Source organism: Anser brachyrhynchus (assembly GCF_964034855.1).
Source record: "Anser brachyrhynchus genome assembly, chromosome: 7".
Taxonomy (NCBI): Eukaryota; Metazoa; Chordata; class Aves; order Anseriformes; family Anatidae; genus Anser; species Anser brachyrhynchus.
This window is the reverse complement of record NC_137701.1, coordinates 35,681,627-35,694,673: the sequence shown is the minus strand read 5'-3', so window position 1 is coordinate 35,694,673 and position 13,047 is coordinate 35,681,627. Positions and strand designations below refer to the sequence as shown.

Genomic DNA, 13,047 nt, shown 5'->3' with positions numbered 1-13,047 from the left:
GGAGCCCCTGGGGGCATTTAATTTGCCACGTTTTAACCTCGAAAGCGAAACTGTTCTCTTAAAGGTTAAAAATATCCGGTATTTGGGAGGGAACAAATGTAATCCGCCTATGAGGCAAGGCTGAGAGAAGGTTTCACCCTCCTGAAATCCTTCCAGAGCCCAGGTGGCCAGCACTAGCTTGCTGTCCCTGACAGAGCACTGGCACTGCCACGAGGTTTCCCAGATTTTGGGACCTCGGGTCAGCCCTGCTCCGGCTGCTGTGAGCCAACGCTCGCTTCCAGCCGGGAAGCAAAGTGCACTCCCCATGCAGGCGGGATGTGCTCCCCCTGAAGAGGTTTCCCATCTAGGTCCATTTGTGAAATTGGCCATTTGATGAAGTAATTCAGAGGCCAGGCCCCACGCCCACAACCGAGCAGCACCGACATTTTGGGAAATGGTGCTGCCGGGCCCGAGCGCGCCCCGCTGCATCTTCATTCAAGCGCCTATTTAATATGCATCACGTTATGGGGGGACGTTTTTATGGGAAAAACACAAGTGCTCTCACAAAATGACTCAAGGGCAATAAAGCATAAATTGTCTTTAAACCTGTATAAAGGATGCTGAAGTCACAAACAAGGCATAAAATAATATGGAGTTGGAAAGCACTTTTTCCTTATTAGGTTTATCAAAGAAAGGCTAGCCTGGCAAGCTTGTTCTATCAAGCAAATGGATGTGGTAAAAAAAGGAAATGAAAATTCTGATCCATATTCATTGTCTCGGTGTCAGCAAGGGAGAAAAAAGCTCCACTTTACATTTTGCTTCGCTTTCGAAAGCTGATCCGAAGTTTCACAGACAAAGTAATCAAAGCTGATAAAGAAGCAAAAGAAAATCAAAGATAATTAATAGAAACAAAGCAAACAGCAGAAGAGGCCAGACAAAGTGTCTAATATTAACAAAATACAAAACACAGGACGTGCTTGACTGCACAGAGCAGCAGCTCTGGGCACTGACAGAATCGTAATAGGGAGGTTTCTTTCCCAAAGTCCCCTGCACTGGCTCGCATATTGTTGTTAGCACATCAGCCCCCTGGTCCTCAGCAGCAGTGGGGTTTATCCTCAAACTTGGGACATGCTTTTCTTTTCTGTTTTGGTTAGATTTTAATGCGGTCCTGCCAGCAGGACCAGAAAAGCCACACCACAACCCCATCACACCCGTGAAATAGAGCCGGACGATTTCCATAGTGAAAGGGAAAGTTGAATCCAGCCAAGCCCTGGGCTGCTCATTCTGCATCTGTGACACTCCTCACTTCATTTCAAATATCACAGCATTGGGCTTTTATTTTTTCCCTACCTTCCGTTTCTTCGGTTCACACAATTGCATGAGACTGATGGCTCTCTGGGTTTTAGAGTTGTATCTTCCTGGCTGTCATGGTGATGGAAATAAGGTGATGAGCAGTAAAAGCACTAACATTATATGGAAAAATCCTCAAAATGTTCATTATTTGGGAGAGTCAGCCCTAATGATTTGTGAGAGGGGTTGCCAGTTCAGCAAGTCTTATGATTTCTATAGAAAGCAAATCACAGCCGTGTGAAGTGGGCGCTGTAGATGGGATCCAGCAGGCTTATCTTAGCAGCCATTCATTTCTAAACAGTGTTCTGCCAGTACATCAAAAATACTGCACAACTTTGCAAAATGGAAGGATTTTGGATGGGTTTTTCTGGTCACAAATGACCCGCGTTTCATGAACAGGAATGACAAAGGACTGGGAATTTGATCCCATCATCCTTTCTACAGCCTTCTGAGTGCAATGAACAGATCTGTACTCCTTTCCCTTACATCTGCCTTCGGTCCCATGGGCTCATCAGCACAGATTTTTGTGGACAAAGCTTGATGAGATTGTGAAATGATGCCAGCACCTATTCCTGTAGAAAACACAGAATTACTGCAGAGCAGTTTATGTAAATATACTCTCTTTCCTCAGAAGAGGACAGCAGTTTTAATGACAAATTGAGTGAAATCTCACTTGGCATGAAGCAAACAAAATAGTAAATATTTCAAGTTAGTGCTCTGTGGTGACAGAGACCGCATTTAAAAATAATTGCTGTGGATCTGCCATATTAGACAAAGAAATAGAGTGACAACGCAACCGTGATGTGACACATCTGTATTATAGCTTTTCATCTCAATCCAGATTTTAATAGCCTCCGTCAGCTGATTGCATTAGGTGTACGAGTGTAACATTTTCCACCAGTCACCACTAGAGAAGAACTAGCAACCTTGTGGTGCCTCCGAGCAATGAGAAACCTGCCTAAATGTCATTGTTTCTGCCCCGTAGAGTGGGAGTTGGTCATGGGGTAGAGCTTACACAGATACCTATCTCTGATGCTCCTCTGCTGAGTCCATTGCAATAGAAACCAGATCTAGAACTGGGGCTGAGATATAAAACCGTGTTTTCTCCACTCTCAGACTGCCAGACTCTGCAAGATGAAGTGTTTTGCCCAATTCAGACGTGGTGGTTAGAGGAAACACCACATAGCTGTAAGTTTCTCTGGCCTGACCCATCTCTGCTGTGACTTTGTCTTGCAGTCCCTCACCGCGTCTGTCACGGGAGAGACAGCGCAGACACGCTGCCTGGGTTTCAGCAAATGTGCTTCTTACACCTCTTAAAACAAGCTGTTCAGCTACAGCAGCTGAAACACAAGTAGTCACTGGTGCTTTGGCTGTGCTGCAACTCCCACGGTCCCACTTAGTGTGCGGTGGAAGAAACACTCTCACAGTGAAATCTCTCCTGCAAAGTCCTCCTGCGTCTCGCTTACCTGAGGACAAGATGTCAGCTGCCACTGTGAACCTCTTGCATTGTTTTTTTCTCAAAGCATGAAAGATGATTGATAAACTAGATTTAAATCTCTGTTGTTTCTCAGAATTGAAACCACCTGTACTTCTGTCCTCAGGTGGAGGTCCCTAACTACTCCAACTAAATAAATTTGCATACACTTGCTCTACTCAATGTATGTAAGCCAAGAAGCTTAACCCTTCTGCTGCAGGAGAGCAGCTGCAAACCACATTTCTTGTGGCACACTTGGTGTAAGTAAATCACATACTTTCCCAAATGAGGTGGTTTTGCATCGATGAATTCATATTTGCAAAGGACACAAAAGTGGAAAACAAAGGAAGCAGCAGGTAATAGCTTAAAACTGATGTGATCATCTCCATGTAACATCAACAGGCGTCGTGTATTGACTCTGGATCAGATACATCCCTCCATCTCCAAGTAGGTTTTGGTCTGATGTTACAATAGTGTCAGAGGAGTGACACTACCTGCATGTCACTGCCTGCTCAGTGAGAGTTTCAGAAGGGAGTTCCCAAAGGCTTGTTGTGATGGAGAGGAAATGTCGCATTGTTCCCTGGTCTAATCCTGCTGCTGCATAGTTGTGTGATTACGGGGCAGAGGCAGCAGCCTGGAAGCACGAGCTCTGGGCTGCACCCACACCTGACACTTCTGCAGAAAAGCCACTTGAAGCCTGGTCACACGGGCTGGAAGCCAGATTGCCTCAAAAAAATATAACTGCCGTCTTCCTCAGCTGCAAAATTAATGCTGGGTGCTCCACTTCATCCACGGACTGTTGAAAGATTCTTCACTGTTATTATGTTTGAAGAGTTTTTTCCAAATGTCATATTGGCATGTAACAACCACAATATTCATAACATGCAGGTGAACTTTCATAAAGCAGAGGAGGAAATTAACATTCTTCCTTATCAGAGGAAATTGAATCTGATTTTTCATTCCATCAAAACATCTCTTTGCCGACAGGATAAATCCCATAAATTGCTTTAACCCGTGTATCTGTCTAGAGTCCATTCTATACGCTATTGTAACAAACCATGTAATCAAAGCAAATGAACATAATTACCAGCAAGTGCAAATATGGGGTTTCTGGATTCTTTTCTGAGACATTTTGTGTGTGACCAATGAAAGTTGTTTACATTTTAAAGTAAGGACAAACTGTATCAGATTGGAAGATATAAGGGTATGTACTAAAAATCCATGCAGAAAGCATCCTGTACCTACAATTACCATTCTAACTATTCATTCAAGGCTGTTCTTTTCTCCCCAGGTGTGAATGTAATCACATCACCAAACACAGCCAAACACTACACCATTTCAAGGGGTGGTGAGTCCTGTGCCCTTACACTTCACAGTGAGGAGCTTCTTTCATTTATTTCTACCAGTAAGGAACAAGAAGAGACTGCACACGATTCCGTTCATTTTATAATAGTTCAGGTAAATTCCTCCTCATCTTTACAACATTAAGGCCAATGAGCAGGCATCAGGACATCCTGTGCTTGCTTACCCTCTTCACACAAGAGACGCAGGGCAGCCACTCATGTTTGTGATGACACCAGTGCAGGGCAGGTTGCACTCGTGTTTCTAGTCCTAGGTCCCCTGAGGGATAATAAAGGGATAATAGATAATAAAGAAATAATAAAGGCAGTCTCTTTTAAGGCAGCCTCACAGCTACACACCTTTCTAGGCTGGTGGCAACCCCCAGACATGTCACATCCCGTCGTTGCAGCTCCACCGATGCCTGGGGAAGCGCCCACCTCCACCCATGGAGCAGATCCACAACGACCACCTGAGGTTTCTTCAGCTCTCACGTCTGAGAGGAGCAGGAGGCACAACCCATCGTAATCACAGGTTGTATCACATTGCAACAGCTCAGCGGCATGGCCGGTGGCACAAGTCATGTCAGCAGTTAAATGACAGGAACCGTGTTTCTGCCAGGTCGTGGCTCCAGGAGCCAAATAACGCATGCATACTGATGGCACGTAATGGCATGCGCACAGATACATCTTCATAAAGATAATATAAATCAAGCTCCTGTCCAGGACAGGAACATGTCACAGCCATAAGGTGTGGAAGTCAATTCATTTACATCACATTTTAAACCAGACACATTTTAAAACTGTCCTGAGGCACATTAATACATCGGGTGTCCTGAGCCATTTTCTGTGTTACTACTTCCCAGTAGAAAACAAGCCCTGAAATTATATTTAAACTACATCTCTTCTTCCATTCATAAGTGCAAATTAGGTTGTGTGTTTAGGAAAAAAAAAAAAAAAGTCTTTCAAGAAACCAGCTATGCCATGTTAGCAGCAAATGATCTGATCTCTAATGACAACTTCACGCTTTATGAGGGCTAATCCAAAATGGAAACTCTCAACAGATTTCTTTTTTTTTTTTTCAAGAAAGATGTTCTCTTCGTTTCCTTAGGAAACTGGCCATGAACATAAGTGCATGTAAACAGTGAACACTATGCAATTAGGCTGTTCTTAGAGACATATGAATGCAAGCACAAATTAATTTACAAGCCTTTATCTACAGTGGCTTATAGGAATTTTTACACTACTCTGCTTCCAGAGCAAAGGAAACCACAGCCTTTGCTCTTGACTATGGCATCTGAAGCTAAATGCTCAGTGATGCTTCTTGTGTGGCTGCTGGAGGGGAGAGGAGTAGAGCTGGGCTCCAACCCTGCTGACAGGAATGTCAGGCTCCCCGGGCCTTCAGGATATTTCTGCATACAAAAGCCCAGATGTTCAAAGTGTTGAGGTGCAAGGATATCTATAGATGTGGTACCTGTGCATGCAAATATCCCATCTGTGAGCATAACTGAAATTATGCAGGCATTATTCAGGTGTGCAGCACTTCAATACTTCTTGGTAATTTGTCTTCTGAAGTCTTACTTTGCTGGCTGCTATTTTGTTGTACTGCTGTGTGATACAGGAGTCTCTGAGTGGAGAAGAGACAATCCCATGGAATACAGATTTCAAAGGCTTTGAAAAAAAATTGCATGCTTTACAGCGGCAATAAACACCTGGCAGCCTCGAAACAAAATATGACAAAGTGAATACTCCTTCGTTATTTTGTCATTATCTTCCAGGACAGATTGCCAGGGCATTTGGCAAACTCCTGACCCTCCACTGCTCTTACTCACAGTCACCTAAATGTCTTACTGGGACAGCCTAGCTGAGGGCACAGGAGTTACCTCCCCGCACTGGACCAAGATCTCTCTCCTGTCTTTGGCTGTGGTCAGCACCAGCTCCTTCAGCATAAAGTTTGAAACCTCAAATAGGTAGGAATTGGGAGTAATACTTCTTCCACATCATGACTCATTTTGGATTCTGAAAGGAATTGACTCACCTTGCTTTCACAGACAGCTGGGCATCCCTCTCAGCACCTTTATCCAGGGCTCTTACAAACAGCAGTCATCTTGGTATCTGTCAAAATAACCAATTCCTTTTTCTGAATTACACTGCATTCTCAGCCTCATTGATCCTGCAGGGCCATGAGTTCCGTAGTTCAATTTCACGGCTTAAATCAATCCCAAATTCTCAAACACATGCAATTACATCGTGACATTTGCATCACCGTGCTGCCTGAGCCGGACCGCGAGCGGACGCGGGGCTGGTGCACGCACGGCAGACAATGCGAGGCCAGCAGCAGCCTTCTCATGGCAGCTTAACAAGCTTTCCCCTCCACTTTCTCTAACTACAAAGCCAAACAGGCAGGTTTGTTCCCTGAAGGGCTTTGCTGAACTTCCACAGCTCCGCAGAAGACGTCGCACCAGCACCCTGCCCAGCCAGCACCCAGCCATAAGGCATTGCCTCTCCAAGCCCCCTGGGGCTCTGCTCAGGAGGTGCTGCAGCACGGGCTGCATGAAGGCCACCGAACTGCTGCACAAACCCAGAGCCACGTACTCGGTGTAAACATGCACGTGGCAACCCCACACCTGGAGCTCCTCGTCCCTGCCAGGCAGCTTACTATTCAGCTGATGTCTCCTGCGCTGGACATTACTGCGGCACAGAAAGTCGTTCAGGTGAGATGCTGGGAAGCCAAAATTATGATTTATCTGTATCTTCCGTTCGGAGGGATAACATTTTGGACCATATCACTCTAATGGATACTGCTCACTCGGGATTAAAAACAGAAAGCACGTATAACTGCACACTGGCGGTTCTGCAAGTAAAGCAATGCTTTCAGTTCTTGGGCTTGCCCAGGGAAAGAAGAAAGCATCTTGGTTTGGACTGTAATTTATACTGATATTAAGGGCAATGGCCACAGGTTGCAGCTGCCATGGTTTGTTATTATTACACCAACTTTCCCACTCCAATATATTTTTGAGCAGCTTGCTTAATTGAGTTTATTCCATCACGATTCACAGGATACCATTCTTCTCACATCATAGCCCACAGATAAAATATATAAAGGTCTGGCAGTATTCTTCCTAATAGCATGGGGTTATCATTCCTTTTGTAACTCTTACTTCACATATGTAACTCAAAGGTTCAGTATAGGGCACTGTTAAAAAAGATATAGGCCCCCAATGTTATTGAGAAACATCGAATCCTGTTGTTTATACCATGAACAGTTACATCTCTAAGGTAAAAAGCAGGGCCAGCCAAACATCTTCAACAGGAAACTGGGTTCTCAACAACTGAGACAATTTTCCTTCTCAATTTCATCAAGATTTTTTTCTCTGGGAAGAGGAAAGCATGTTCCTGACCTTGCTTTGCAGACACAGCACCACCACGGCTGGATGCTGTGGGATAAACGCTAGGCAGGTGACATCCTCCGTGACCTGGGGAGGTAAAGCTATCTACAACACCACTGTATTTTCAGAGAAACCATCCTATTAAAATTATGAACTTGAATAGCAACAAAACGCCACAGGCACTGCCTTCTGCCCTAGTTAAGCTCTTCTCTTGTGATGAACTGCTGTGAGGTAACTGCACATTGACAAGGGCCGTGTAGGTGCCAGGCTGGTAACAATTCTTTTTTCCCCTTCTAATTATTCAAATAAGAAGTAGCATTGAGCTAAAAATAAGACCAAGCATTCTCCAGATCTGCAATTACTCTCTCGACTTGTACTTGTCTACAATATTTCCTCAGCTAATCACTACAGCACAAAACATGCCAGAATTGTTTGAAATCAGAATTCAATCCCAGACACAGTAAAAGACTAATAATGAATGTTGTTTACACACATTTAATTCAACATACCAGAAGCAATATTCTTACTCCCTTTAGCATTTTATTTGCTTATAAATACAAGTCAATACCACAAGATGGCACTTTCTTACTTGCAACACGTACTATTATAAACACATACCCTCTCCAAATGTTCCCAGATGTTTACAACATTTAACTTTTCAGTGGTTTTGAAACATTTAAAAAAGCAAGACCTTCTACAAACTGTATTTGTGTTTGATGTATATTAAATGAGGTCAGGTAATTAAATTCAAAAAAAGAATTTATAAATATTTCAGATAAGAAAATTTAAATACAAAAGCAGAGTTTGTATTAATTAAACTGAATAACAATTTAAACTGGCCATAACGTATCTACATGGTTTTATTTAATTTAAAATACTTTTTAAACAATCAAATCCTCTAGCCATTCATCAAAACACCTATCTACTCAACCTTTTAAAAAATATTTTCAGTTAAGAAACCACCTAGGCTTTTTCTTAACAATCCTTATTCTGTCCTGTAGGTGGAAATGAAGTGAAATCATATTCCAGACTAGAAAACAGGATAAGAAGGAAGAAACTTTAAAAAACCAGATAACTTCAGACACTCCAACTCATTATTCTTTGTTTCTCAAAATACATGATCCAGTTTTAAAGTCTTTGAACGAAATGTAAACACTATAAAACTCATTGTTGAAATATGTGAAGAATAAAGAACCCTGCACTAATATAGTGCATAATGATGCTGTGTCAAACTTGTCATTTACAGTAAATGTCACATTTTCCTCTGGATTGTCATGCCTTTTTGTTGGTGCCTTTTTTTTTTTTTTTCCCCCAATACCAATTCCTTTTGATGTCAGTAGACATTATTCTTTTTTTTTTTTATTCCCATTGCTCAACAGGAAGAGATGCATTTTCCAGTCCCTTCAGAAAAGTTGCACAAGATCCAAGACTTTGATTCCTTTTTTTTTTTTAATGACGAGGTGGCAAAATTTCAAGCTTGCAATATTTCTGTTCTGCCCAGTATATTACATATCAGGAGATTCCTCAAAAAACTGAGAAGTCTGAGAGTTACAAAAAAGAAAGCAGTTAAGGCAGTCAATGTCTACATTTGGATTTCTTGTTTATGTTACATGTCAATGTCTCCGTCATAGGCTAAGGTTAGAGGCTTCTGTTGTGGAGGAGTGCTTTGATGCTGCTTGCTTTTTTTACTGTAAGAAAAATAAAAATATTTCAGGAGACAAAAAATGCAAATGGTAATAGAGTGTGAAGCTCAAACACGTCAACAACAACAAAAAAGCAAACTTCAACAAAAATTATCTTCCCGCACTGGCTATTTTCCTTGGCACCCTATTGAAACAACCCTAATTATTATTGCAAAATACACCTCCTCGGTAGTCTTCTAGTGATGGAGAACTATGAAATGCTATTTCAAAATTCCTCAGTATGCTCCGCTGTATTATCTCAGAGAAACGGCAGCTATATAGCTCAAAAATAGGAAGCTATGACTCCTAGGCATCATCCAAACACTGTTACTTAAGCTTTTAGTTGAAGAGAGAATGAGGGAAAGAATGAGACAGCAGGAGAGAATAAAGCGATTTTGGATGAAAGAGGGTAATGTTGCTGTTAGGACATGGCTGGGACTCTCCCTCACAATAAAACCCTCCATCAGAGACGCCCTGGTGCAGACCAGGGCTTCAGCACACCCAGTACCCTATTTCTAACAGTGACCGGTAACGGCAGCTTTAGACATTTGGCATGTCTCCTCCTGAGGTGTTCAGTGCCAAAAGCTATTTAGGGATTACCTGAGCTGGGGCGTACATCCAGAAAACCAGAATTAACGCCAAGAGACCCACCCTTCCATGAACTGTTATGCCCTTATGTTATTTCAATTCATTTATCTTTCTGGCACACACAGCTCCTGATAGCAGTAAGCTCACAAGGTAATAATGCGCTCTATGAAAAATGAAATCTTTTGTTTATTTTAAGCAGTCACTTCATCAGATGTCTCCTACTTCTTATATTGCAGGATATAAAAATTCCCTAGCCCCCTTTCTACTCCATTCCTGATTTCATAGATGTCTATTGTATTCCCACCTCAAACACCATTTCCAGCTGAATGACCCTATTCTATTTGGTGCTTCCTTGAATGGGAGCTGGCTCCTAGATCTAATCAGTCTCCTTGCTCTTTTTCAGTTTTATTAAAGAATACAACAAAAAGCCCTTTCTAATCCCAGCAGAAGTCTGAATATATGGGCTTGTTGATAACCAAAAGTAACTCTTTCCCTGCTTGGCTACCAAACATCTTCATGGTCAGGTCAGTTGGAATTTGCAGTTTGGAGAGCTTTAAATTACTCTGAGGTAGGAGCCAAATGAAGGCAGGTCCCTCATCCAACTTCCATTCTTTCTTAACACCTCGAGGATTAAGTAGCTGCATTGCTGTTTAAATAAAAGAGAACAAGCACAGCACAAAACATGTCGTACTTACCACATCAGGAAGGATGTAAAAATCAGGAAAGCTATGATGAGGAACCCACTAGCTGATACTCCATACACCCACATCTTCAGTTTGCCATCTGTTGGAAGATCAGGAAGATGGACAGGGGAAAAAAGGAAAGAATAAAAATCTTTATTCTAAAATACGCAAATTCTCAAGATGATAAATAAAGAGAAAACACACAAGCAAAATTAATAGCATCATTGGTGGGAAACACAGCAAGGATTGGCTGGGAATAATCCATTAAAATATGTTTTTGATAGAAAAAAACATTATTGTAAAAATCAATCTTCTTAAAGACATGATCTTAACTTTGGTAAGGACTTTAGGTTTTCCTCAATGAAAACTGAAGAGGAACTCCTCGTGTCAGTTTCCAAAGCAGCCTTATTTCACAGCCTGCCCTCTGGCTGAGCTCCTGCAGCCCAGTGCAGACAGCCAATGCTCACAGTGCAGCTCCGCAGCCACAGCAGCCAGGCTCCTGCCCACGGAGGGAGCAGGGCTGGAGGGAGATAATTGTGATGTACTCACTCGTGATCCTCCGTGGCTGCCCTAGCAAAGAGTAGCTGAGTGTTGAGCTGACCCAGAAATCAATGCAGGCACACCTAGGGTGTTCAGCCTAAAGAAATGACGACTGAGAAGGGATGCGGTTGTTCTGTGTAAGTACTTGGGAGTCACCTGAGATAAACATCAGCAAGCCCAAGCGAACAGGCTACTTGGAGCTGACAAGTGCTTGGAAGGCAAGTGGGAATAAACTCAGCTTAGACTAAGAACAAGGATATGTTTTGGATTAGTAAAAGGGATGAAGTTGGGCAACAAATTTCGAGTTGGACCACCAGAGCACAAAACATGATGACTAGGTGAAATGGGGCTGTGGATAGGACTGCTTGGTCTGTCCCCACGCACTGGCAGGGGACTCACTCTGCAACCCAAGCAAGAACCTCCCCCCACAGACATTTCAGCTCGAGTGCGTTGAAATACTTCCTTCTGAAAGGCAGTCTCATAAAATGTTATTTGGACAGGCCCTGAATTAAAGCTTTGCATTAAGAATAATAATTTTTAAAAGATCAATATTCCTGCTTCTTGCTCAGTTCTGGCTGTACAGAAGTCCTTGTGGATGGAACTTGTGGTATTTTTTTCATGCAGCGCTGATTCATATCAATGGAGTTGTTAATACACACTGGGGGCAGAGACATGAACCTGCTCCGTGTACCCAGACGTGGTCTGACAGAGGACATTTAACTCATTCATGTGAGTGGGGAGTTACTGCACATGACAATCACCAAAGCTCTTTTACATTTTATGTTTGAATTACAAATTCTGTTCAAAGGGAAACCTATTTCATCAGCTCCCGTTCCTTCTGGTGTTGGGTTTTTGTTTGTTTGTTTTGTTTTTTCCTAGGCTTTGTGGGAAGGCTGAGTATCACTCACAGATTTTCTCTTCCCCTCAAAACACTTAGAGCCTATCTCCCCTGTGAGAAGAGCCCCGTTCATCATGTCTGGTTGGTTTTTTTTCCTGAAGCCTAGGTATGAAATTTTTTGCTGTCTCAACTAGAAACGGCCAAGCAACATTCAGCAGTCCTGTGAAGGGATTGTCACAGCAAGAACAAGGCATCCCACAAGGTCTGCTATGATGGCAGGTGTGCTCTCCATCCCCAACATAAAGGCATTGGACCATGTCAGCCGACAATTTAAACAATGCTATTTAAATTGCCTCTCAACTTGAAAAGTTTCTGTTCTGAACTCTGGCCTCCCAGAGTGTGGTGAAGAAAGGAAAAACACTGCCTGATTTGAAATCAGTTCTGTGCTCTCCTGCAGAGCATTTAGAAGAACAAAAATATCAGCCTCATTAAATCATTATAAAATTTGTGTTCCAAACTGTAACCAGGAAGGAAAATCACAAATTAACTAGAGAAAGGCACATAAAATTTTACTAACAGACACAAGTCCGTAGACAGGCACAGATGCCAATGACTATAGCACCAAAGGGTGGTAAATGCCATCCACAGAGGGAGCATTCACCATAGACTTGCTATCAAGAGAGTATCTGGTAGATAACAGTGGTCTCCTGGCTCTGCTAGCACTAATTACTGCAAACCCCAGACCAGTAAGCTTGAAAGCCTGTTTTAGGAAAGCAATTACGTATTTTGTCAAGAAATAAGACAAGGGGGAACAACTTGAAGAGCGCCAGCCTTGAGATGAGGTCTGAAGAGCGCACACAGACTGAAGAGGCACCTACAGGGTGCTGTGGGCTTGGTGATATACTTAGCACACATGTAGCACGTTTACTCCTTTGCCATGTGTTGTTTCTGTAACATTTATACCCTAAAATTAAATGACACCATGTTCTGTTGAAGTTCCTTAGTCCCTGTTTGTGTCTTTTAGTCCCTGGGGGAGAACAGGCCCACAGATGGTGCGCTGAGGTCAAGCCCACCAGAAGCTTTCAGGGCTGCAGCCTTGAATGCTGATTTAAGGAAGGGAGGATGGCAGCATCCACCTACACCCCTCTCCCTTTTCCTAACCCCATAAAGGTAATGGGTGAAGGCAT

General features: G+C 42.8%; 1 protein-coding gene across 10 annotated transcripts in view; it reads right to left on the bottom strand.

Annotated features, from left to right (window-relative positions):
* Positions 1 to 7,755: 7,755 nt before the first annotated feature.
* The window catches only part of THSD7B (thrombospondin type 1 domain containing 7B), a 456,617-nt gene continuing 451,325 nt past the window's right edge, over positions 7,756 to 13,047 (bottom strand). For 7 of the 10 annotated variants that reach the window (XM_080600715.1, XM_080600714.1, XM_080600717.1 and 4 more), the window contains 2 exons: positions 10,495 to 10,582; positions 7,757 to 9,217 (listed from right to left, as the gene is read on the bottom strand). In XM_080600715.1, coding sequence (XP_080456841.1) covers positions 9,136 to 9,217; positions 10,495 to 10,582 — 170 coding nt within the window. In that variant the 3' untranslated portion in view covers positions 7,757 to 9,135. Of the gene's footprint in view, positions 9,218 to 10,494; positions 10,583 to 13,047 lie in introns of all 10 variants that reach the window. The other 3 variants (XM_080600721.1, XM_080600713.1, XM_080600720.1) reach the window with 2 other exon arrangements.